This window comes from Liolophura sinensis, chromosome 6, assembly GCF_032854445.1.
Source record: "Liolophura sinensis isolate JHLJ2023 chromosome 6, CUHK_Ljap_v2, whole genome shotgun sequence".
NCBI classification, from domain to species: Eukaryota; Metazoa; Mollusca; class Polyplacophora; order Chitonida; family Chitonidae; genus Liolophura; species Liolophura sinensis.
In genome coordinates, this window is record NC_088300.1 from 66,583,601 (window position 1) to 66,611,121 (window position 27,521).

Consider the following 27,521-nt stretch of genomic DNA (forward strand, 5'->3'; position numbering starts at 1 on the left):
AGAGGTTTGCCAACAACCTGCCGATGGCCGTGGGTTTCCCCCGGGCTCCACCCGTTTTCTTCCCACCAAAATGCTGACATGAAATATTCTTGATGGCATGGGGACTGTTGCTATGACTGAAATGATGTTGAAAGCAAACTCTGAAAGAACAAAGAAATAAAAAAAAGAAGGAAACAAACAAAAAACAAAGCTAAACAAATAATAACCAAGCTGCTGTATTAAAACTGCGCCGTGTTTATATTGATTTTTTTTTTGATTGGTGTTTTACGCCGTACTCAAGAATACTTCACTTATACGACGGCGGCCAGCATTATGGTGGGTGGAAACCAGGCACAGCCCGGGGGAAACCCACGACCATCCGCAGGTTGCTGACAGACCTTCCCACGTACGGCCGGAGAGAAAGCCAGCATGGTGTTTATATTGCCTCAGGCTCGTATTTTTCGAACGTCTTAAGACTTAAGAAAATTTTCAAACACAGCTTTATTTTAGAAACTTTAAAATTTCAAACTCTTTAAAACTCTTTCGTGTTCGGAGTTTGGCTTTTCTAAGACTTTGACTTTTTTAAGTCTAAAGTTTCTCGATAAATACCGGCCATAAGCTTTAAAGGTTCAGGAGCATTTGTCTTTTACACCTTCAAAAAGACTTTCAAACATTTAGACAAAAATGTGAAAACAAGGACAAAAACCTAAAAAGTCTGTTGTTCAAGAAATTAGAGACTAAACTCTAGACGAAGTTCAGACACAGCCTTTGATCTGTAAATTGCACACATATCACGGATACTGCACAAGCAGGCTCCTGGCATGTGGTAATCTCAAACATGTCACGTATGTCCCAAAGGCTCATGTGTTCTTAAACTTGCACACACACAAAAAAGACAGACTAAAGGTGCATTGTGATTATGCATTACATATTCCATACTGTTACAAACGTTTTGGACGTGAAAGACTCCTGAACCGGTTCAGTCGTAGATCACTCGTTTCCTTGACAACGACTTCACAGTCCGCCTGACGGGAAGTAAACTTGGGTGCGGAGAGGGAGGATGTGGGGCGTGCACGGTAATGGTGTCCCGCTACGACCAGCAAAACAACAAAATATTGTATCCTTTATCCTAGGTTGACGGTCATTTCCTCACTTATAGCCCACATATATTCACTTTTAAGATGACTGAAGAAAACTGCCAAGTATGCACGTAATAGAGACCTTTAGCTAGAAGTTAGAAGTTCAGCTTGTGACTTGTGACTTCAACAAGAATAGGTAAACTATTTGTACTTCCATGTTCCAAGTTAGAAGTTTCATCTTGTAACTTCTAACTAATGGTTTCTTCCGTTACTCCTCTGTTACTAAATAGATTGGTATAAATTAGATACAAATTCAGTTTTACCTAACAGAATATACACTCCTCTCCACAGTCCACATTCAAATACTAATTGCTAATTCGATTACTTATATGGTGCCATGAAGGATAAGAAATTCTGTGGTTCTAGCTAAACGACACGGAAACAGAAAGGGTAAACACAACTTTATTCGGATTTCCTGTTGTTGTAAGACAGAATGGTGATTCTCTGACCTGTCACCCTCTATCTGCTTGTGTGCTAGAGAGTGTTAAGATCTCACTAAGTGTAATATAACTGTGTCCATGTAGCCTAAACTTTTACTTTGGTCCTCGTTAACTCAGATGGTTAACGCCCATGGTTAAGTTACATGTAATCCGTAGCTTGTAATCAGTGGGGCTCATTTTCGACGCCAGCAATGATAAACCTGACTGAAAGTGAAAAAAAAAAACATTGATTACAATATTAAACCAAAAAATACCTTTTCTTCTCCGAATCAGTGTGTTGGATCTAGCAATTTAAGTATTAGGCGGATTCCGTTATACTGTTCATTCACAAAAAAACATCACACGCCAATTGTCTGTTGTGTACATTTTAATAAATTCAAAATTCTTCCTGAACATCTGTGCCAGGAATTATGCTGTGAATGCGTGCCTGGCACCCATATGTTCTTTACATGGTCAGGCTGTCACCACCGTGGAGGGAATCGGAAGTCTAAGGAAAGGCCTTCACCCTATTCAGGTCAGTATAACCTGCGTCGACAAATCTTATACCATATTTTTAGTGTCAATTTTCAGTGGCATTTCACTTGTTGGTCATTGCATTTGTATGCAGACTTTTCCATTGAACACTTGTTATAAGTGTAGGGCCCCAAACCATGTCACTTTTTGTTTCCACCCCTGTTCTCTTTGTTTTTGGTGGTGTATTCATTCAGGAACGTCTGGCAAAGTTCCACGGTAGTCAATGCGGATTTTGTACCCCCGGGTTCGTGATGTCCATGTACGCTCTCCTCCGAAACCAGCCTGTCCCCAGTATGAAGGACATCACCCAGGCCTTAGAAGGTAAGCTATAAGATAGTGTATGAGCCTTCATTTTAGTTTCCTGTAAGTGACATTGTTAGCAGTTAGCGCTCAAAGAGATGGATCCCATTGTGTCCAAGCCCCGATAAAGCATAGACAATGTTAGCCTTTAATGCTTGTAGCTCTTCCCCAATATGTTCACTGACCAATAAGGCTAAGAACCAGTCGTGTCAAACCCCTGAGAAAGCATATAGAGAATGTTGACTTTTAATGCATACAGCTCTACCCCGACACGTTTACTGACCAATAAGACTTGGGACCAATCGTGTCCAATCCCTGATAAAGCATAACATCTCATTTTAATGTATGTTGTAGCGCCACCCAACCCGTTCATTACTGAGTGAGACTTGGAAGCAATTATGTATAACATCTGAGAAAGAATATATAGAGATATTTGTGGTTAACGGTCAAACTATGGGGTCACCTACATATGTTAGTAGGCTAGGAGCCTTGATGGACACTCAACATTGACGTGAAGCCAAGCCTTCTGGAAATATTGCCAACTGGTGCTGTCGGAATAAAAGCTATGTTCACAACAGAGCAAAAATGGTCCTATATTTTCCGAAAATGAACGAAAGGACCCGAAATTCCAACTTGATCCGTAACATTTTATGGTTAAGCCATATCCCGTGGTTCATTTCAAAATAAGTAATCGCTTTGACGATAGTACAGCCGGTCAGGCAATTCACGACATACTAGTAATAGTCGTCTAATACAACACTTGTCAATTACTCTCCATTTGACTGTTTAAATGACGACTAGAATTGTGCGTCTGTTCCTCCATAAGCTTTGAATACAAACGCTCTTATCAAATTAACGACATTGAATATTGATAAGCTTGGCTAATATGTACAGAAAATCCCCTACTTTCTTGGAATAGTAAAGATTATCTATGCTTTAAGATTAAGTCTTTCTGGCATTTTTGGAAATTTCTCTTCCATAGTCTAATGCATGCTCATTTTAATAGCACATATATGTTTCAGAGTTTGTGATGATAATTCCGTCAGTTAAAGTTGTCTTTACAAATGTGACCGTGATTTGGATAGATTTGCATAAATGATTGACCTGAACGGTCTGCTGATTATCTTTGAATTGCAAATAACTAATTTTTTACTTTAGGACTAAAAATTCTTTTGATACTGCACGCCTTATATTCAGTGAGCATCTGATTAATTTACCCTCAGGTAATCTCTGCAGATGTACAGGTTATAGACCTATACTAGACGGCTTCCACACATTCTCACAGGTAAGTTCCTGTTAAATTCGTAAAATACTCAAATATTTTTATGCAACTTTGTGAATGTCATGTGGACATCCAGATTTGCATCTGACCATGGGTGAATGTGCCTGTTTGTCCTTGCGCGTGCGCCGTAATGTTCTTACCAAGATATCTCAAAAATGAATGGCATAACTTTCCCCTCGCAATGACGACTCTGTTCCTAGCTGGACTGACCATTGTTCTTTGGCAATGGACGAGTAATACGCCATCAGTTTGCCCACAAAACGTCATCACAAAGATAGGAATGAACAACAGGCAACACAGCTTAGACCAGAGTTACCTAAGGACTGAAAAGTTTCCCATGAGTAAGACCGCTAAGATTTGGTAAACACTTTATAACCTGTTTCCATGGTCGGATTAGTTTTAAAGAACATTGCCTTAGTTTGATTTATTTTATTTATTTATTTGATTAGTGTTTTACGCCGTACTCAAGAATATTTCACTTATACGACAGCGGCCAGCATTATAGTGGAAGGAAACCGGACAGAGCCCGGGGGAGACCCACAACCATCCGCAGGTTGCTGCAGACCTCCCCACGTACGGCCGGAGAGGAAGCCAGCATGAGCTGGACTCACAGCGACCGCATAGGTGAGAGACTCCTGGGTCATTACGCTGCGCTAGGACGCTAACCGACTGAGGCCTTATTTTTTAAATTTTTTACCAGATTATACAAAGCTTGTAATTTCTCTTAAGTTTGGTGTGTTTCTTGATGTTCACCATAGCTGTAAAGTCGGGGAGCATGTGAAAAGAATTTTTCTAAATACTTAGCCATTATACTATATAGTTCCGTTTGAGAAAAAATACACCTTAACGTCTTACTAAACAATATTTCATTTGTAGTCAACTTGTAGTCAATTTATTGGTTGTGTTAACAGTCAAAAAAGTTAACGTGGATACACATATGGAACGTTCCGTAGATTAATAAAATATTATAAGAATAGTGTCGACATTACTATTTTTGTGCAGAAAATCTATACAAATAAAATAATAATATTTGTAAATTTGTGTTATCATTGTACGCGTTTATTTATTTATTTATTTATTTGATTGGTGTTTTACACCGTACTCAAGAATATTTCACGTATACGACGGCGGCCAGCATTCTGGTGGAAGAAACCGGCCAGAACTCGAAGGAAACCCACGACCATCTGCAGGTTGCTGACAGACCTTCCCCACGTACGGCCGAAGAGGTACGCGTTTATTAGGTGTACGAAATTTAGCTTTAAACGCATTGTGTCCGCCAAAGATTTGCTGGAATTTATAGTTCCCGATGGTCCAACCGAGATGGATTGATTGACTGTTGTTTAAGGTCATACTTCACTTATAGCAATGGCCGTGTGTTTTAGTATGCCAGAATACCAAATAAATCAAGTCGGCGTTCCCTATGGATAGTCCATTATCCACCGTGTTAATTGATAATATGTAGTCCAAGATATTTCAGTTTCCCCTTATACACACGATTGATATTATTTGGGTGTACCTCTCCCATTGCTACTGTACCGTGAATAAACAGTTTTACATTCAAGAAATTCCTTTGTGACTTTCGTCTTCAGTGTGACACAAACAAAAACCAGTGTTGCCGAAGGGAGGTAACTGTGAAGAAACAGGTTGCACACGTGTTCCTCAGCAGGTATGTACATGCATATGTTTGCTTACCAAGAAGAGTGCTTCATGTAAAACAGTATATTGCCATATACATTGCACACAATAATTTTTGAACAGGCTTCACAAAGAACAGGAATGATTAAAAATTCGTATTGATGATGATCACCAAAGAACAGCTTGATTGAGATCAAAGGTAACAGGCTCAGGTGAAAAAAAAGAGTTCCCTGGTCTTACGTACTTAAGACATGCGCATCTCATAAAGCTACATGTATATAGATCATGTTTTTATTCATTTCCAGGTTTTTTGCTACCACTTTACATTTGGTTGGTGAGAACTGGGTCGTGCTTGACAAACTAGTGTAGAAAAAATGTCAAATTTAACTAAATTGACCTTATTCTTTCTTAATTTGATTGCTGTCAGTTTTACAGTAAAATGGGTTTTATTGAATCATTTAGCCGGTGTTCAAGTACTCTGACGTCATCACACGTTTTTTCCCACTCTATCAATCGCACAGCTATTAATCTTGGAATAGTTCATATTTTACTTAAGATAAAATATAAGTGCTTTATTCCATTTCAGTGCGCCTAAAAACATGTATAAACGTATTCTTGTAGATTTCGTTGTCCGTCTGGCGATAATTATTTCAATTTTGAGCTGTCTGTTCCTTTAACAATTTTTGTTCTCTCCATCCAGCTACAGAAAGCTTCCCAGCTCCAAAATACAGAGAGTCTTATGGCATATGACCCCACTCAAGACCCCATATTTCCCCCAGAACTACAGGTAAGCGTGCTAAATAACGGTACTTGTTCTGAAACATTTCGAACTGGACATTACAGAAAACCTGTGGCGTTGCGATGAAGAAAATAAACGTTTTGGTGGGAAGATGATTTTCCATGTAAATTCATATATATTTATAAAATATACAGACACTAAATAAGGTGTACTTTCGCGGACGTACATATTTTATGAGTAGGTACATCCAATCACACGTTTCAATACGTCTTTCGGGTGGTAGACCCAGGGACAATCCTTGGTCGGGTTACACCCAAGACCTTAAAAGAGGAAGTTGTATAGCTTTCTTGTTTGGTGTTCAGCATTAAGGGAATACTGCAACGACTGGTTGATCGTTTCAGTTTAATGGCTTGGGTGGGGCAGCACTAGATAAAAGAGATCCATCCTCCAACAAGGAGGCATATTACACGTACATGCACTCTAAGAACTCCTTCGTCGTCATACGACTGAAAAAATGTAAAGTACGACGTTAAGCCCTAAGCACTCATTCACTCGTTACGTCTTTCTTTGTGTTTCTTATCCTTCACGTTTTCAAGCGTCCAGTTACTGCACACATTCACTTAATAACTTTTCCACTTTTGTTTTTTACATCACAAACTTAATTGTCTTACTTACTATATCCCTTCTAAAATCCAAAAGAATAGATCTACAGGTAAGTTTCACGTGATGCACAAGTGTATATTGTATGACACACATAATAAGTTCTTCATTGTAGAACTAAACGTTAATAATGCTTATCTATACGTGTGATATAGATGGAGGATCCGACAGAAAGCAAGAATATCGTATTCAAAGGACCTCGTGTAACCTGGTGTAGACCAGCAAGTTTATCTGCTTTGTTAAAATTGAAAACTCAACATCCGGAAGAAAATTAGTGGTGGGAAATACCGAAACAGGCAAGTATATGTCCCTGTCTTTGAAGATGTGTGTCTGGCAGAGCAGTTTCTGGAGAATTGATCCTAAATAGTCGTTCATTTACGAAGGGCGTTCAGTGAGCAAGGGCTACCATATGCGATCTTCTACGAATATCAGCTGTATCACTGGCCAGAAGTTGCTGGCGTTTTGTCTTATCTTATTCTTACATGGTATCGCGTATACGAATGGAAACCGAATAAGGCCACCGTTGACACGATGATACGAAGCGATGGCTCTAAAGCACGAAGCGATGGTACGATGCTAGCATCGTGTCATCGCTTCCTGCCATCGTACAATCACTTCGCTCTATCGCTTGGTGCCATCGTGCCCTTCCTTTAATGATGCCACGGCTTCGTGGATATGGAATAACATGTGATCTTGTACTTCTTCTTGCTAGCAGCATGCCATCGCTTCGTGCCATCGTGCCACCGCTTCGTGTCATCGTTCCACCGCTTCGTGGATATGGAATAACATGCGATCTTGTACTTCTTCTTCTAGCAGCATGCAATCGCTTCGTGCCCTCGTGCCACCGCTTCGTGTCATCGTGCCACTGCTTCGTGGATATGGAATAACATGCGATCTTGTACTTCTTCTTCTAGCAGCATGCAATCGCTTCGGGCCTTCGTGCCACCGCTTCGTGCCATCGTGCCATCGCTTTGTGCCATCGCCGGGCGATGGAACGATGGTACGATGATAGTTCGGCTTCCATAAGTGTCTCGTACCTGAATACTTATCGTTGAGCGAATGAAAAGTGTGAAAAAAGTAGACATGACCCTGAACTCAAAATCGATCTGGTCATATTTCCTAGAACATACCATTAGGTGAAAACAGAACAAGTCAATTGTCTGCTCGTGCCATCGATGTAAACGATTGTTATTTGCCATGTCTCCCATAGTTTATGAGTCGCGCCTTTCCTAAAACATTGTTCTTCTTCACAGGGATTGAGATGCGCATCAAGAACATGTTATATCCAGTGCTGATTTCCGTGAACCATCTTCCAGAGCTGAGAAAAATTTCTTGTCTACAAGATGGTGTTCAAATAGGAGCCGCGGTCACCCTGTCTGACCTACTCAAGGTTCTAGAGACACAGGTGGATAAATTACCAGGTATATTGAGTGCAAAACTTGTTGATTCGCAAAAAAAAGCTTAGCATAATGCAAAAGAATAGACAGATACATAAAAAGATGCAAAAAACAACAAAAAACATGATTTTTTTAGGTATATGCTTTTGCACTATGATATTGAGTGTATAGGTGGACAAATTACAATGTGTACATGTGTAGGTAAAGATCGTACATTGAGAAGTTATTGAGTAGATGTATGCGAGTATGTAGGTAAAGTAGTTACCAGGCACTAAGTATATGTATAGAGAGATAGATAAAGTACCAGACATTAAAATATAGATTCACAAAGTACGAGGCTATACATGACTGCAGTGAGGTAAACCATCATGTACTGAGTAAGAGAGGAGCCCGAGACTGAATTAACTTATAGAGAGAAAAGAAAGATAAAATACTGTAGGATACTCATAAATTTTTCGGTATATACCTTGCTTTGCTGTGAAGAATAACTTCATTGCAATTACAAAGAATTAGTTACCTTAAAAGAAAACACCTCAAATGGTTTAGCCTTAGATGTTTCTGACAAGGAGAGGAACAGACCTAAACGAACACGGCCATGTGTTCTTATCTGCTTGGTAGTTCCATAAATTAGTTTTATCTGCACGTGATTCTTACGAGGCTATGGAATAGGCCGACACCAGAAACATATCCATATAATAATTCAGTAGCTTTGTGAATCTCTGTAGAAGTATCGGTACCATATTCACCGTTAGTTTGCTTTTACCAGGGTACATATAAATCTAGGAAAATGTGAATGATTTTGATATTGATTTATTTATTTTATTTGATTGGTGTTTTACGCTGTACTCAAGAATATTTCACTTATACGACGGCGGCCAGCATTATGGTGGGAGGAAACCGGGCAGAGCCCGGGGGAAACCCACGACCATCCGTAGGTTGCTGGAAGACCTTCCCACTTACGGCCGGAGAGGATTTTGATATTGTGATTTTCCCCTATGTATAAGATTTCTTTACTTCATTCATTTTTGTAGAATACAAAACCAGGATATTTTTGGCTATTGCGGAAATGTTACGGTGGTTTGCCGGCAAACAGATTCGTAATGTGGCGGTAGGTATAGTTTTATGGCATTTTACTGGCGGTATATGTCGTAGAAGTGCTAAGGATTGTATCACTACATTATGCATGGGCTAAATTCTTAGTCCATAAATTGGAAAATTAAGCCACATGCAGTAATTTTGTAATAATTATGACAACCGTGTTAAGAATGTTAGCCTCCGTTTAATATTAGCTTTCGAAAAAAGTTAAAAGTGAAAATTATTCAGTGTAAATTATATAAATATATTAAATAACAGGTTTGTTCATTTTGCACAGTGCGTTGGAGGAAATATAATGACTGCAAGCCCGATTTCCGACCTCAATCCACTGTTCTGTGCTGCCGGAGTTAAACTGACAGCAGTATCCGCAGGTATAACGCATACTGGTTTGTGGATCAATTTCAACTACTAATAATATTTAAGAAGATAAATGTATATATCAGCTGCTCGTTGCTTGCCCATAAATCGTGCTTTTGTGTGGATTTACAAATGCTGACTTATTTCAAGCTTTGAAAATGATTTTTAAAGATCTTAATGCCAGTTTTAAAATGTTAAAAATGATTTTTATAATTTTAATACGACACGTTAAACTTTTAAACTGAGAAAATTTAAAGCTAAAATTTTCATTTTTTACAAATTATTCTAACATTAGAAGAAGATTTATTTTAAAAAATAATTTGTAAAGCTTTGATAATTAAAGAATTATAGACTATTACTTCTTCTTTTGTATTTCCTCTGCTTTCTCTGTTACCATTTCAGATCGAGGCAAACGGGACGTGAAAATGGATGACAGTTTCTTTACGGGCTATCGGAGGACATCTGTGAAAGAAGACGAAATTCTCATGTCTGTTTTCATACCCCACACACAGAAGGTAAATTTCTGTAAAGTTGTTCGTTAGTAGACGATTAATACTGAAATTTAGAAACGCATATTTAATGTCAGTTTAGATTGTAATGCACAATATCAAGTGATGTTTGTTTGTTTGTTTTTTTTTAATTAAGCACGAATATTTCCAAGGTTTCAAGCAGTCTCACCGACGTGATGACGACATCGCCATTGTCAACAGCGGGTTCAGGGCCCGCTTTCAAGCTAATACTGACGTCGTTGATGACGTCACACTAGCATTTGGCGGGATGGGACCGACAACAGTCATAGCCCAAAAAACAGCGAATAACATGATTGGAAGGTGAATTGTCTTTCTCTCATAATTAACCCTCTATTTTATGCATATTTGGCGTCAATGATCGGGAATTTTAGGAAATCACTTTGCGTCAATGATTGGGAATTTTAGGAAATCACTTCTTTGATGAACCTACTGGAAACCGGGGCTAGTTTGGCTCTAACAATTCTTCAGTTTCCTACAATTACGCATGCTAAAACCAACAGACCAGAAAAAAAACATTTATCAAAATTAGTTGACCTTGTCTTCCAGGCGCTGGGAGGATTCTCTATTGACTGACGTGGTCAGCTTCCTGACACAAGAGCTCGAGCTGGCCAGCGACGCCCCAGGGGGTATGGTCAATTACCGCCGGACTCTGGCCATCAGTTTCTTCTACAAGTTCTATCTGAAACTGAGGATTTCGCTTGATAACAACGTGAGTTGATGGTAAATGAATGCACAGTCGTTTAGAATCGAACGTTTAGAATTCCTTTTATCGCACATAAGGATAACTCTGGAAACAATTCTCGTAAATCAATAGTTTAAATGTGTTTTTTTTTTCTTCTTTCTTAAAAGATCAAATAAATTCATAACTGGGTTATTAATTGTAAATGTTACCTTCGGTTGCCAAGGACATCAAGGCGATTTCAATTTTCTATAAACAGGGAACAGGAATAAACGGAAATCGCGTTCAACAAAAGGTAAAATCTGCCACGTTGCCTTTCCCTGAACCAACCTTGCTGAGTACCCAAGTGTTTGAGCAAGTCAGCACCGACCAGAACCCCATGGACCCCGTGGGGAGACCCCTCATACATCAGTCTGCATACAAACAGGCCACTGGAGAAGCGATTTATATCGATGACATGCCTAGAACTGAAGGTAAAAATTCACCTGTATGAATAATGATCTAAGTGAACCGTTACAACCACCAGCTCCGACCTCGCGCACATCAGCAATCACTGACCCACGGTGACTCACTTGATTAGACCTGGGATATAATATGTGGTATATCAGATTAATCATACATAGTTGGTATTATTCTGCTTTGCTTAGTATCAGGTGGAAAGGCTTTACAAATGTTAATACCAATTCCACCAAAGTCAATACAAAACGTGTTTTATGTAATAATTATTGAATCGTATTCTACACAGGTGAGTTACAGATGTGTCTGGTGGTGAGCCTAAGGGCTAACGCCCGTCTAGTTAGTGTGGACACTTCAACTGCTGTGAAACTCCCGGGGGTCGTGGACTACATAGATCACAGAGACGCACCAAGCGAGAATGTCTTTGGATTTGAAGGGTTTCTTGAGATTTTTGCCACAGAACAGGTATGATACTTCATCGCAAAGGGCAACTTATGAATGATTGACTAATCAGCTGAAAGAATAGATAAATAAATAAATAAATGTTTTAGTTTCCGAGGCTTTCTGATTGTTCGTTTCTCAGCTCTTGTAATGATGATTAGCATGTAGATGCTCAAGTGACGTCAGTTTACGAACAAAGGCCTATGAGTATATACTACATATATATGTTACCATCTTATGAAGATTAGCTTTGAACCATCTGTTATTTCAGGTCTATTATGAAGGACAGATTGTGGGCGCTATTCTGGCGGACACTCAGGAACACGCCCTAGTAGCCAGCAAAGCCGTGAAGATACAATACGAGGAACAAACCGCTATTGTTAGCATACAGGTAGAAGAGAGAAAAGATTTGGTCAGATACCTCATTGAAGCCCACAGTATATAAATGTAGCAAAATCTATAAAAAAAAATAACTGAAACGTTCATATATTATATCCCAACAGGCAGAACAAAACCTACCAAGACATTAATTATACAAGTTTACAACACGATTTTGCAGTTTACTATAAACAACACAGTAAGTTAAATGCAATATTCATAAGCCATGGTGGGCAATTTTAGGGAACTTATATGTCTTCAGTCACTATACAGCATTTTTTGCCTCTATCCGTATCGTTTCTTGTCTTTTAGATGATGGTTTGAAAGACATATTCAGTATGGTAGTCCCGTACCCTATATTACATCTCCAGCATAATGTCTAATGCTTTTCACATTATTTTAGTCACACAACGATGGTACCTCAATATAGCTGGTAGCCTGTATGCAAAAATACATATAGTGATGCTGCACTAGTAAAACACCATGTGGAAAACACAGAAGGCCTCACCCATTTACAGTATAAACTGACAACGGGCGAACATAGGCTTGTCTGATATATAAGTGTTGTTAATTTTGGCACGCGGTTAAATTCGAATAAGAACAGGTGCTTGTTTCAGGCCCATCTGCCATATATAAGGTAACCGGTTTGTCATAAAAGATAGTTTAAAACATGGAAGTGAAATTTGGGGGGCTTCGTGGCCGAGTGGTTAGACAGTGGAGCATCCCATAAATACGGTCATGTTGTTCAAATCCTGCTTACACTCGCTTCCTCCCCCGTAGTACATGAGACAGTCAGTCAGTAACCTGCGGATGGTCGTGGATGTCCCCTGGGCTCTGCCCTATTTCCTCCTAGCATAATGTTGGCCGCCGTCGCATAAGTGAAATATTCTTGAGTACGGGGTAAATCACCAACCAATTAATATGGATCAGGGCACAACTTGATACCCATGCTTATTATACAAAAATGATAATTGTCTGTCACTAATTCGTTCTTCCTTGCACGTGTGTCCCATCCAGGACGCCATCCGACATCAGTCCTTCTTCCCGGTGGAGGACAGTGTTGGTCAGGGAGACCCGGAAACGGCGTTCTCCCAGTGTGACCACGTCATGGAGGGAGAAGTCCAGGGAGGAGGACAGGAACACTTCTATATGGAGACCCAGTCTTGTCTGGTGGTGCCTAAAGAGGGCAATGAGATGGAAGTGTTCGTGTCCAGTCAGAATCCCTCACAAGTACAGGTAAGAGCAACATGTCCTTCATCTAGTGAACCAATGAATACCTGATGGCACTGGTTTAACTGGTTACGTGGATCTGCTGTAGCGACCTAGAGTCATACTCTGAAATCTCCCTTTATCCATTTAATCGTAGGTTTGTTTTTTGTGTGTTTTTTGTTAATCAGAAAAGGCATTGTCTATTAAAACTTTTTAAATAGGTTGAATGTTTGGGAAAGTTGTCTTAGAACTAGAGGCTTTAAGGATCCTTTGTTCCGTTATTCCACGAGGGTGAAAAAATGGTAAATTGCAGTTATGTTAATGTTAATTTTGATAATTTTAAATGATTTATCTCAATGTCATGCACTGTTTCCAGAAAAATGTGGCCGATGCCCTTGGAGTTCAGAGGAGCAAGATTGTGTGCAAAACAAAACGATTAGGCAAGTACAGACAGTCAGCCGTATCCACTGACAAACTTGCGCTGTGTTAGAGCTCGACTGATTTAGATGTCGACTGTTCTATGTTAAGTGAAAATAACATAATAATACAGGACAGTCTTTAAGTGTCTGTTTGCACAACTAAAACAACAATGTTATATACGCTGCATGACTTATTAACATTTTGAAGACACATATACTGTGGTTTAATCAGCGTACATGGAATACTTGACTCTCAGTGAAGAGAACGTGTAAGTAGTGAGGTAAATTGGTGTCGATATACATGCAATAGCGTGGGAGGGGTGGATTGACTAGCAATAATATAATTGAATGTGAACCGAAAGTCAGGGCACGTTACTTTTGTTGGCTTGACGTTTTGTTGTATGAATTATAGTGATTTGGTTGCTCAGGTGGTGGTTTTGGTGGGAAGGAATACCATCTGTACGTTCTGTCGTATGAAGTATCGTGATTTGGTTGTTCAGGTGGTGGTTTGGTGGGAAGGAATACCATCTGTACATTCTGTTGTAAAGTATCGTGATTTGGTTGTTCAGGTGGTGGTTTTGGTGGGAAGGAATACCATCCTGAGCTGGGCCTCATCCCAGCAGCCATTGCAGCACACAAGTGAGTTATTACATGCTTCCGTTCGCTTTCCACATTAGGCTGAAGGGCATGAAGTTAACGATGTTATGTATGGTTATGTTTGCCAAAGAAAGAATGACATTTTCATTTGCTGTTGGGAATAAAACGGATACATAGACACTCTAGTTACAGATATGCCTCTGTGAAATTTGTTCGTGCATAAGATAATGTTAAAATGGCCGTAAGCCATTACCATTAATTCATTCATTCATTCATTTGAAGGGTACAAAATTTAAGGCGAAATTCTTCGGATGTCTTTTTTTTAAAGACAAGTCTGTATGGGCCAAGTGAATAATGCAGCTCATGAATCCATGTACTGTAACAAAAATGTCATCTGGCTAAGTATATTTTGTATGGTGTGTATTTGTTGCAGACATGGCGTGCCTGTCCGGTGCTGTTTGGGGCGCCAAGAGGACATGATGATTACGGGAGGAAGACATCCATACTACGCCAAGTACAAGGTCCATAGAGGGTGTATTGACTTAAAATGCTGGAGTTTTCCGTAGTTGCTCCTCCACTTAACCGCGTTATTTCTTCATCGGTCTGCTGATTAGTTCGTTTCGACGGTATATTTTGGTTTTTAATAAATATACCAGATCAAGGTTGTGTTTTTAATTACAAACAGAAAAAACAGTGTGTCGATGTCTTACCCATAGTTTAGTGAATTTTTATCAAGATCTGCCTCTTAAAGAACGTCCCCATTATAATGTCAACACCAATGCACCTTTGAATTTATGGCAAGCACTGTATAACACTTATTTCGTCTATAAAAAAAGATGTGTGGTTTCTTTATTATTACAGGTCGGCTTTAGAAATGATGGTCGGGTGATGGCTTTGTGGATTGACTTTTATCTAAATGGCGGGAATGTCTTAGAATCTTCTGCGAGCGTAAGTCCATCAAAAACATGTTGTAGTTATTCTTGACACTTATTTGAAGTGTGTACGTGGCAATGTCTGTCAGCAACCTGCGGATGGTCGTAAATTATTTGAAGTGCTTCCGTAGAGCAGACCTTATCAAAATACTTTCCTTGGGAAAGTTTTCGTGTTCAAATGCAAGTTGCAAAAGTTCGATATCAAGTTGAAATCATAGCCCTTCTTGATTAGATCTTATAAAAACATCAATCCTGGGATACCCTTTTTGTGGTCTTTGGGGACAAGAGGCATTGTCAAATCCGATTCTTAGGCTTGTATAAAGGGGTTAGGAATCTGTGACAAGAATTATCATTTTTTCATTTCACAGGTGTTACTAAGGGCGCTGCACTCGATAGAATGTTGTTATAATTTTCCAAACTTCGTTGCAAACGGCCGGGTGTGTAGGACGAATTTACCTTCCAACACGGCTTTCCGAGGGTTTGGCTCCCCGCAGGCCATGCTTGTCACAGAATCCATTCTAACAGATATGGCGGTTACGTTAGGTATTACTCAAAATCAGGTAAATCTGAAAGCTCAGTTTCAGTTTTACTCAGTTTCAAATTGGTGTCTGTAGGATTACCTGAGTTCTTCAGTGTCGGGGACAACCGCCAGTGTTTTACGAAATAAAATGTAAAAGACTACAGCATAGAGAAGAAAATTAGAGCATGTTTGGCAAGTTTTTGCTCACGAAGTCCCATCGTAAGAATGTGAATGTTGCCTATTTTATGTTACACATTGGGAAACGCAATTACCCAGTCCACTTGTGATGGATAGCTTGAGCCCTCCTGTCGAGAATTATATTTAAATTCACCACGTTTCCACTGAGAGTTAAGTTCGTTTTCAACAACGGCTGTACTCGTAGGCATTTCCCGAACAGCTTACTGTAATCACACTTTCAAGTAAATTTGCTACACGGAGACATGGAGAAATAGCTTTGCGGTGATTTATATGAAGTAAAACATATATAGTCACGAGTGCTTACACTGTCCATGGCTATACTATGAATGGTGGTTAAGTCTCAAGTGCTTTCCGTTTGAACTAAAACAGACTATGGCGTTTCAGACTCTGCTCATGCTATGTCATATATGTAGGTAAGGGAAATAAACATGTACAAGCTGACGGAGAGGTCTTACTGTAACATGCCCATGGACGAGTGTTCCTTCCGGCAATGCTGGGATCTCGTTCTCCATAAGGTCAACTTCGAGAAAAAGCGAGATTCTGTGAGAGCATATAACAGGTAAGCGAAATAATTACGTGCACTTTGTGCTTATGCTTTCATAAAATTTCTTCTTGGGTCACGTGACTTCATATTTGTAATAAGAAATATTGTTTATCGTTAAATTTACATGTTCAGCGCTGTTAAAATATGTAAAAGAATGTAACTATCAGATAGCATCTATAGTGTAATTATGGCTGTAATCAGAATAATGATTTGGACACCTTTCATGTAGTTGCGAAAATAGCTAACTTGACTAATGTAAACACAAGGTTGTTTTTGTGTAGTATAATGTGATTGCTTATCAAAATGTTTTTTAAAACATGTTTTGGAAAATAGTGCGTATCATATGTCATTTACCATTGATTTTGTTGATATTTCCCTTCGTTTCATGGGTTTCATTTGTAGGGCAAATCGGTGGAAGAAAAGAGGGATATCCATCATACCTGTGAAATGGCCAATCGGCATCTTTGATAAACCTGCACTAAACCAGGTAAAGGTTGGATATGTTATAAGACATCATTTATTTTTAGAATTACATTTCTTACGGATGTGTTCTGTTTCATCGCTCCCATCATGTTTGATTTGCATTAAACCGGCGTACGCTTTAATACGTTCTAAATTTGCAAAAGCATATACTTAACCACAATGTTTACGCTTCTTAAATAAGAACAACGTGTTGAATGATTTGTTTGAGGATTTTTCCCTTATCTCGTTTAACATTGTTTAACACAGATAACATTGTAATTTCCCACAATATAAAAAAAAACACTTAGTAGTGCCTCTTTTTAACTAACAGACTTACACTAACAGGCCTAAAACTTTTCAACGAAATCAGTCAATGTTGCAGATATTTAATAAATGGTGAAATAAAATTGCATCAGCGTATCATGGTTCATTCTAAAGCGATGTAAAACATGATAAAATTTTCACATACACTGCTTCCTAAGTAATTAGAGTAACAGTTTTTATTCCTGTAAGTCTCTAGGGTCACTGAGGAGACACGCGTTATTCTTCCACGAATGTAACTACACTGAATTGGTGGACTATGACCCGGTCCCATCCAATACTATAAAAGTCGAACCTCCTCAAAAGTTACATTAATCAATGAGAAGAGATCTCGTACCCTCTCGAACATTGGGTGTAATGGTCGACTGACCGAACGGCTGACTACAATTACACAACGAAATCAAGATTCATGTCGCAATAGTTTTGGCAGTATTCTCTTTATACATGTTACAGGGTGGTGCCCTGGTACATGTATACACAGATGGCTCTGTATTACTGACTTGTGGAGGCACAGAGATGGGACAGGGCCTTCACACCAAGATGATACAGGTATGTACAGTCTTCATTTTTATTTTATGCTATACTAATATTTACGTCATTTAATGATGTCATTTAGGGGGCGGACTTTCATTTCATGGTCCAAAGACAATTGACTATTGCCCGACGCAAACCCAGAGAAATCCTCGCACACACCCATGATAGGGTTCCATCCAGGCAAGCAACTGAATCTTTTCTCAGCTCCAAGAGTGACAAAAGAGTCATTGTCACTCTCACCGTTTTCTCAGGCCTGGTTGAATTTCCTCACTTTGACGTCAAGAGGAATGGACGAGAATTACATTGCGTCAAATAATATTAGGCCTATGCAATTCTAAGTAAATTTCCCACAGAAATGGATTATGATCAGAAATTTTCAGCTTTTCTGACATTAGGGAATGTTTACCACCCATTATATAAAAGACTACAGCATAAATAGTAAAACAAGAACAGTGACGACAGTGTGATAGTCGGCAAATGTTCACACATGTTATAACGGTGAAATCGGGTCTCTTGTCAATTTAACTCTGTTAGGGTTTTATTCTAAGTGTTCTTCAGTAGTAGTACTTAAATAGTAGCACCATGGCTTAAGCAAAATTAGGTAAAAAAAAGTGCAGTTAATTACAATGTACTAGACGTCATGCACTGGTATGAAATTATTCAGAATCATATTTAAGACACTATGGTATGTCATCAGGTAGCCAGCCGAGTGCTTGGTATTCCCTCAGCTAGAATTATCATCAGTGAGACCAGCACTAACACTGTCCCCAATACCTCGGCCACATCTGCCAGCCAGAGCTCCGACATCAATGGCTTTGCCGTCAAGGTAAGTTTTCTGCAACAGAGATTATATCAGTTTTGTCCAGTGGAACATTACAATGGTTCTAGGTCTGTCTCATGGGTTGTGAAGTTGAATGTGATGTTGCAAAGAAAAAAATTATTCTCAGACCATGGGTTTGAAGTCCTTTAAAGAGAAACATGCATCATCTTTAAGGGGATACCGGCAGAAGTCAATGTGGGACAAATAACATCATTTCAGTGCCGCTGGACATCCCACTGCAGCGTCAACAGCGGGGCGTCACAATGGGTAGACAAAGTACGTTACAGATGATACCGCAAAACATGTTAGGTTTTCGGTGTCATCTGTACCGTACTTTGCGCAGAACAAAAAGACTTGAGACGTGCAAGTCTGAAGTTATCCCATTTCAGTGCTACACGAGAGTAATCACTTGCCATAATAGCAAAGCTGACTAGATTTTAGAAATGTGTGTCATATTTTGCAGCGTATGTGCAAAAGTAGAAGCATGTAAATGATTTGGTTGATATGGAGTACTTGTTAAAATACAAAATGTTCCAATAAGTAGCTGAGCATTAAATACTAAACAAAAAAATCGGTTTGATGAATGTATGCTTTTTGACAGGAAGCTTGTGAAAAGATTCTTCGTAGACTTCAACCGATCATCGACGCCAACCCTGAAGGTGGCTGGGATAATTGGGTAAAATGACACATTTCATTAATCTCACAAATAGCTCATTAACGTATATAAAGATTACGTTACTGAAAGATAATCGATTAAGCTGTCAAACTATAACCCCCCAAAATAAGGCTGTAAAAAAGTTATCCCACCTCAGAGATAAACGACGTGAAAAATTTTATCATATCTTTGAGATATACGCAATAAAACATTATGCCAGACTAAATACTTATCTCAGTGACAACTTTTAAAGCCGAAAATTAGAGATTAACTTACGATGAGGTTCATATTCGTGTAATATGTACTATTACACATACATACTTTACGGTATATTCTTGTTACACATACGATGTCACTTGGTTTCTTGTGTCATCGGTTCAGTTTGGACACGATCAGCGTAAACATTATTCATTCGTGGGAGGTTTTCTCTCTGAAATTTTCATGACGTACACTTAAATTATTGTTTGCTGGCTTCCTTTCCGGTCGTACGTGGGAAGGTCTTCCAGCAACTTGCAGATGGTCGAGGGTTTTCCACGGGCTCTGCCCGGTTTCCTCTCATCGTAATGATGACCGCCGACGTATAAGTGAAACATTCTTGAGTACGGCGTAAAACACCAATCGTATAAATCAGTAAATTGTTGCTGATTTAAACCACTCGTTTTTGGCTTTATAACGGAGAAAAGGGTATCTTGTCTTCAAAAACAAGTAAAATTGAACGGTATACACGAATGTTGAACTTGACGCTTAGATTACGAATACATGCATACATTAGTTAAAAAGGGCCGATGTGATCGAAATCGCATTGCCTTGATAAGATAGTTTGAGGTTTGATTTGGTAAGTGTTAATAGTAAATTGGTTTGCCATGGCTCTGTTGCATAGAGTGCCATAAGTTTTTGACATTTAATGAAGGCAGTAGATTGTTTCCGAAAACGGTTTCCCATCTATCCTCAATCAGAAAAGAATAGGCAGATTATGTACATTTTGCTGATTTTGGAATGATACATATGAATCTTCTTGTTTACAGGTGCAAACAGCGTATGAGGACAGAGTCAGTCTGTCAGCCACAGGATATTATTGGTAAAGATTTGCAATGCTGTTTATCTTATTCTATTTCATCCTTGCGCTGATGTGTGATTGCTTTGTAACATTAGCATATACACAAAAACCATGTAACTGAAACTATTTCTTATTTAGTATTTAACAATTTGTTCTCAAAACAAAACTCGTTTATTTTTTATTCCGTTTTAAAAAAGTTTAAAAGTTTTAAAGGTTCTTGTTCTCCATGCAGAAAACTCATTTATTCTTTTATTTTGTTTTATTTTATTTTTTTGAACTCTTTAAAAAAAGTGGAAGTTTTATAAAGGTTCTTATTCTCCATGTACAAGTGGTAACAAAATAACATTTTTTTATGAAATTTTTGGACATATCTTGTTGCTGTATCGTTAACACGCACAGCGTGAAGTATTTGGATTATGACAAGAGGACGAACACTGGGCGGTTTATGTCATATTACACCTGTGGGGCAGGATTCTCGGAGGTGGAGATAGACTGTCTTACAGGAGATCATCAGGTGGGTATAGGGCCATATCCCCCCAGCCACCCCACCTCCCAATCCCTTGCCCATATCCCCGCAACCGCACACCCATCCCCGCAATCCCATACCCATCCCCATAATCCCACAACAATCCCGACAATCCTAGACCCATCCTCACAACAACACAACCATCACCCAACCATTCTCTCATTCCCAACAACCATCCTCTCAACCCCACCATCCCTACAATCCCACAACCATCCTCACAATCGCCACAACCCCAGACCCATCCTCACTGCCACACAACCATCCCAACAACCCTACCACCATTCCCTAAATCCCACGCCCATCCCCACAATCCCACGCCCATCCCCACTATCCCACGCCCATCCCCACAATCCCACGCCCATCACCACAATCCTACAACCATCCCCACAGTCCCACTCCTTTGTCCACAATCCCATACCCATCCCCGCAATCCCACGTCCACCGTCAAAATCCCGGCGTTCACCCCACAATACCACGCCCACCCCCACAATCCCACGCCCATCACCACAATCCTACAAACATCCCCACAGTCCCACTCCTTTGTACACAATCCCACGCCCATCCCCGCAATCCCACGTCCACCCCCACAATCCCATGCCCACCCCCTCAATCCCACGTCCATCCTCACAATCATATGTCATCCCCACAACCATCCGAACAATCCCTTGTCCACCCCCACAATTCGACGTCCACCCCCACAATCCCACTCCCACCCCCACAATCCCACGTCCACCCCCACAATCCCATGCCCACCCCCACAATCCCATGTTCACCCCCACAATCCCACGCCCACCCCCACAATCCCACGCCACCCCCTCAATTCCACGTCCACCCCCACAATCCCATGCCCACCCCCACAATCCCATGTCCACCCCCACAATTCCACGCCCACCCCCACAATCCCACACCCACCCCCTCAATCCCATGTCCACCCCCACAATCCCACGCCCACCCCCACAATCCCATGTCCACCCCCACAATTCCACGCCCACCCCCACAATCCCACGCCCACCCCCACAATCCCACGCCCACCCCCACAATCCCATGTCCGCCCCGACAAGTCCACGTCCATCCCCACAATCCCATGTCCACCCCCACAATCCCATGTCCACCCCCACAATCCCACAGCCCTCTGCTTTATACTGCACTCCGATTTCTTCGACCCATAAACTTGAATGCCGTCAAATAAATAAAAATCTTCAGCGTTAAACACCAAGCAATCTTTTATTCAATTAGTCAATCGTTTGATAAGAATGTTACTTTTCTTACAAAGTGTAACATTCTTTATAAGCGCCAAGACATGATGCCGTGTGGATTTTAGTGAAAATTGTTACACAACATAAAATATTGTTTTATGCAAAGTTGTGGGTTGCAGTTGTACGTGCGGTTGTGGCGTCATCTGAACATTTGCTTTTTACATGTATTGTAAAATATCGAGATTAAAGCGTAGCAACGAGGTTGTAATTGCCTTCCATCTTTTAATGATGTTGATTATACTTTAAATTGGAATATGACCTTAATCAAGAGTCAAATTAATGAATAATTATATAAATATGCTTAAAATTTGCTACTAGCCAACTTCAAATCAACTTAAAAAGCCGGTTAAAGAACACAGTGGTATGAAGTAAAGAACTATCGCAGTTTAGCGCAATGTGATAATGATAATTGTATTCTGAATTAAGTTGATGAGATTTTCTGTAAGTACACATCATTGATTTAACGTCTTTCTCCTATCGATGAAGTTGCTGAGGACAGAGATTGTGATGGATGTGGGTAAGAGTCTGAACCCGGCCATTGACATCGGACAGATTGAAGGTGGTTTTATGCAGGTGGGTTTAACCTTGGTGTTGATGAAAAATGTAAAGTCAGGTGATTGATTTTGTTTATCAGGAATATTTCTTACAGTTCAGCATAGTTTAAAATATTACAGCATAGTGAGTAGAATCAGAACACCGGCTACAGTGTGGTACTTGACAAATGGTCACACCTAATCGAGGAAGTCCGGCCTCTTGTCAGTTTAGGGTTTTGTTATAACGGTTCATAAACGGTAGCAACCCACAGAAAATGCGGCGGTGCAAGTATCAATTTATAAGACGTCATTGATCTACAATTACTCAACGTGATGTCTTGTCGTCGCACTCGATAAAACGATAGGTCAGATTTGGCCGGTTTGGGTAAAAACATTTTGTTATGTTATGTAAGTTACAATATTCATCTTGGAGCATACATAATTTCTCTATCAAATATGAAAATTTGTATCTTGACTTTGTGCATTTATGTTGTATATCTTTTTCTTTAATGATTTTCATAGTCCTTATTGTGTGCTTGACAATATTTTTCGCGTGTACACTTGGCAGGGTTACGGTCTGGTCGCTCTAGAGCAATGTAAGGTCACCCCCGGAGGTCACGTGCTCACCACAGGCCCGGGAACTTACAAAATCCCCAGTGTGGGGAATATACCGGCGGAGTTCAACGTCACCCTGCTAAAAGGAGGGACCATGGAGAAGGCAGTATATTCCTCTAGGGTAGGACTGCGTTCAGTCTTTTTATTCTTTTGAGTACGGCGTAACACACCAATCCAATAAATAAATACATAAATTTTTATTCTTCTCAGTCTATAACTCCTAACAGCTGTGTTTACAGGCTTCTGCTGTTTTCGACGCCATCATTGACCAAAATTTCCACAAGTTCTATATTGTAGAAAGTTGTAACCTCTATAAACCTATACAGATAGATTTGTTTGGTTTATATAGACAAGAAATTCAAAGAAAAAACTTTGTTATAGCACATTGTAAAAACAGAGAAGTACAGAAATAGAAATGTTTCAATAGTTAAGCTGTATGTACGTATGGACCTCACCACATGTTTTTTAGACTAACAAAGACTAAATGTCTAAAGCTCTGCATGCTGTTCACAAAACTCACTGAGCCTCATGAAATACATCTAGAATATAACAGTTGCTCTACATGTTGATATCAAACTCTTTGATTGGGTGGTGGGAGCTGAATGGATATCAGTCGTGTTGGTCTGGCCAATATTCAAAGCGTAAATAATTCCTAAATATACCACAAAGACTTTTAAAGCTGATGACCACGATGTATGAAATTGTGGCGTTTACAACATGTTGCTACAGCAGGATTCCTGTACTAGTTCGTGTCCACCTTTCAAATCCAAATGTGACATTTGTAAACCATCATAGTAGAATTCTATTCTAGCTTTCATGCCCATGCATGTCTCACTTACAGGGGATCGGTGAACCTCCCTTAGGTCTGGCTGTCTCTGTGTTTTTCGCTATCAAAGATGCCATTATGGCGAGTCGGGCTGATAACGGGGAATCTGGGGTGTTCAGATTGGATTCTCCGGCCACACCTGAGAGGATAAGGATGGCCTGCACTGACAGCTTCACTCAGACGGTACAGGTAAGCAAGTCTGTCAAAGGTGAAACGTTCAAGAGTCACTGCAACTTCAGCTGGTCTAGTCGCTGGTCGGATTTTACTCTGACTCCATGTTGTAGTTTTTTATACAGTGTCTGGTCACTTGTTCGTTTGTTTGCGTGGAGCTCATGTTGTAAACTTTTTATCTTAGATGACACCAGCAGGCTTGTGCGCGTAATCTATATATTTTACAATGTGTCTCTCAACATTATTTCGGAGAATATGAGAATTCGACATCGGAGTTGTCAGTTGAAATTGGATTCGAATATTTGACCTCAGAGGTCTTATAATGAAAAGTTGGACTCAGATATTCGACCTCTTGAAGTGTACAAAAGGTTCGGCCTCAGGGGTCACAGTATGAAAAGGATTCAGATACTAGTATTCGATGCCAGAAGTCTTAACTAGAGCTGGATTCAAATGTTTGACCTCAGGCATCTTAACGGGAGTTTATTTCAAAAGTTGACGTCAGTGTCTCAGGATGTAAATATTCGACCTCAGTGGGAGTTGGATTTAACTATTCCACCTCAGAGGTTTTAGCTAGGGTTGGATCGAATATTCAACCTAAGAGTCGAAGGACTGATGTTTTAATTTTTTAAGAAGAGTGTCAGGAGACCAATTAAAAAGACAAGATACGAGCTTTGTTTGATTCGTTAAACACAAATGACAAGATACATGACCATATGAAGTGATGTCGCGAACTCATGATCCAACCCAAACCCTGCATGACACAAATGGAATCAGAGTTTTTGCCAAGAATATACATATTTAATTCACAACTTCCATCGAAAACTGTTCCATTCATACTGTAGTGGTAAATTGAATCAATGAAAGTTCTGGTGCTGAAAATTGGCTCAGACTAGTGTGGGTTTCGAATTAGCAACCTCACTAGATTTGGTGGTATACCGAGACAGTGTATGATATCCCAGATAGCGATATAATACTGTTTCTTAAACCACTTTCGAAATGACAACCGCCGAAATGAAACCGAAAAGGTGCTTTCTGTGTTATTTTTTAACAGGAATCAAGCAACCTAAAAGAAGACTCGCCAAAGACTCCGTGGTTTATCACGCCGTGACCAGGTATTCGATATTTGCACAGTTAAAATGAGATCGTAATGTGAGGCGCTGCCCTGCCAATGATACATAACGCCGTTGAGTTTCGTTGGGCCTTATCCCGTCTAGAGGAGTTCTCGCGAGAATGCGATTGTTGCACACCACTGTTTTGAACGCGGCAGCACGTTTCTAATTGAATGCAAGTCATAATTTGGGTTAATGCATGGCTGTTACCGATATTGTATGTTATATTGTCGTATAAAAGTATACAGTACAACGGTTTATGTACCATGTTATGTTAATTAAGTCGTATATGTAAGCTATCTTACTGAAGAAAACATATATTCTAGTTGATTATATTTAATTCCATCTTGTACGTTGGAAATAAACATTATTAATTTTGTTATCCTTATCTCTGGCCTATTTGACTTTATTGTTTCCGTTAGAAAGAAACTTTGAGCTCGATCAGGTATTTGTCATGTTCGAAAAAGTTACGAGAAGAGTAGTTACATGTTATATTTTATTCCATCTTGTACGTTGTAAATAAACATTGTTAATTCTGTTATTCTTATCCCTGGCGTGTTTGTTTGACTTCCGTTTGATTTCCGTTACAAAGAAACTTTGGGCTGGATCAAGTATTCGTCTCCTAGCTAGAGAACCAATAAAAAAACATCTGTATAAAGCAATTTCGTTCAAGCTGAGTAATCCAACGTTCGTCCCTGAATTTCTGATGACAATGATGTGGCAAAACTTATAACATATCGTATTAGTAATGTATTACAAAAGAAAACATTGATCAGTCGAGCTTGGATCTGAATCACCAGTGCGCCGAGAAAGATACAACATAATATCCGATTGTTTTCAGCCCATTTTTGACAAAACTTCGTAAATTTTTTTTTGTAACTTTTTTTTTCGTAAAGACCATCGCTTTATGGCGCTATTACTTCCAGACCAAGTCATTTGTCATTTTCAATAGTCATTTACGAAAAAGTTACGAAAAGATATAACTTACGACGTTATGTGAAAATGGCCACTGTGCTTTTAGGAGACTGTGATAGAAGTAGTAAAACGCCAAAATGACCGAAAGTAGCAGAAGTGAAGTGTTATAACACAAGGCAAGTCCACAATGCTAGATGTCGTCGATATTGACCACAATTCTTGGCGTGGCAAGCGCTATTCGATATCTTGTGCGTATCATACACAGACCATGGTGATACGTTAGGTCATTCACACTGGGGAACGTCACATGAGATGATTTAGTGTAAGTTGCTATAGAAAATGAGGTCATATATTGACGTATTATACGTGCAGGTGCCATTTCTTCGGCGCACAAGACACAGTACATTATCAATGGAATAGTCCTTTTGCATTGTTATCATGGTACTGTTCAATTCTTGTGATGACGTGATCTAGTACGGTATAGTAATTCTGACGTGTAAAGTTCATTCTGATTTAGCAATGGTATATGCGCTATGAAGCTTTTATGCTGCGACTATCTAAGCCTTTACCGTGAACAGTAAATTGGCAAGAGGCCGTATTTCACCATTTACGTGTGGCCATTTGTCAGCTATAGGCTATATCAAACTGTTGTTGCTGCTCTGGTTTTACTCTGTTTGCTGTAGGAAATACAGCACAGAGATTGCTAGTCTAATACTGAATTATCTTGACGCCAGCCAAAATAGCACACCACACTGGAGGAAATGCGAGTATCTGTGTATAATTATACATACATAACGTCGGCGGAGAAAGTTGGTGACCTCCCCTTGTTGGCTTACAAAGTAACGTCATAGTCGGGTTCCCTGACGTATTCTGCGTACCTTGAATGTGAAGCCATTAGCGCCTTCAGGGGTAGAGAGCCAGCCAGAATAATGTCACAGAGAGCAACGCTCGGCGCCAAGTCGTATCCAACGTGAGGTCGCAGGGATTGGCTAACGATTGTGACGTCATAAATGTCCTGTTGACGTTACGTCTAGTTCTCATGCGGTTTCCCTACTTTGAATAGGGTTTGCCTTGAGAAAAAGGTATTACTTTTTGCCTTTTCATCAGTGGAACACACAAAAGGTATGCTTCGATACATCATCCTATATCTCCATGTATATTCATGCAGATATATAGGCCTAGTGCGGATGCATTGACGCTTTAATTGTTATATAGATCGTCAAAGGAAATATTGCGCAATGACCCAGGAACCTCTCACCAATGCAGTCACTGTGAGTTCAAG

The 27,521-nt window shown here is 39.8% G+C and overlaps 1 protein-coding gene across 1 annotated transcript; it reads left to right on the plus strand.

Moving 5' to 3' along the window:
- The first annotated feature begins 1,058 nt into the window (after positions 1 to 1,058).
- Positions 1,059 to 25,760, plus strand: LOC135467450 (xanthine dehydrogenase/oxidase-like). Its single transcript, XM_064745223.1, is given in 35 exon segments — positions 1,059 to 1,096; positions 1,964 to 2,072; positions 2,266 to 2,392; positions 3,595 to 3,656; positions 5,243 to 5,319; positions 5,989 to 6,075; positions 6,843 to 6,879; positions 6,882 to 6,961; positions 7,602 to 7,687; positions 7,941 to 8,108; positions 9,116 to 9,192; positions 9,457 to 9,550; positions 9,939 to 10,051; positions 10,182 to 10,366; positions 10,613 to 10,775; positions 11,005 to 11,218; positions 11,491 to 11,666; positions 11,914 to 12,033; positions 13,038 to 13,256; positions 13,606 to 13,669; positions 14,218 to 14,287; positions 14,679 to 14,766; positions 15,107 to 15,193; positions 15,546 to 15,737; positions 16,309 to 16,454; positions 16,842 to 16,926; positions 17,676 to 17,771; positions 18,454 to 18,582; positions 19,178 to 19,252; positions 20,257 to 20,309; positions 20,688 to 20,802; positions 22,557 to 22,643; positions 23,172 to 23,339; positions 24,060 to 24,233; positions 25,267 to 25,760. Coding segments are annotated over 35 exon segments (3,918 nt in total). The 3' UTR covers positions 25,324 to 25,760.
- Positions 25,761 to 27,521: the final 1,761 nt, after the last annotated feature.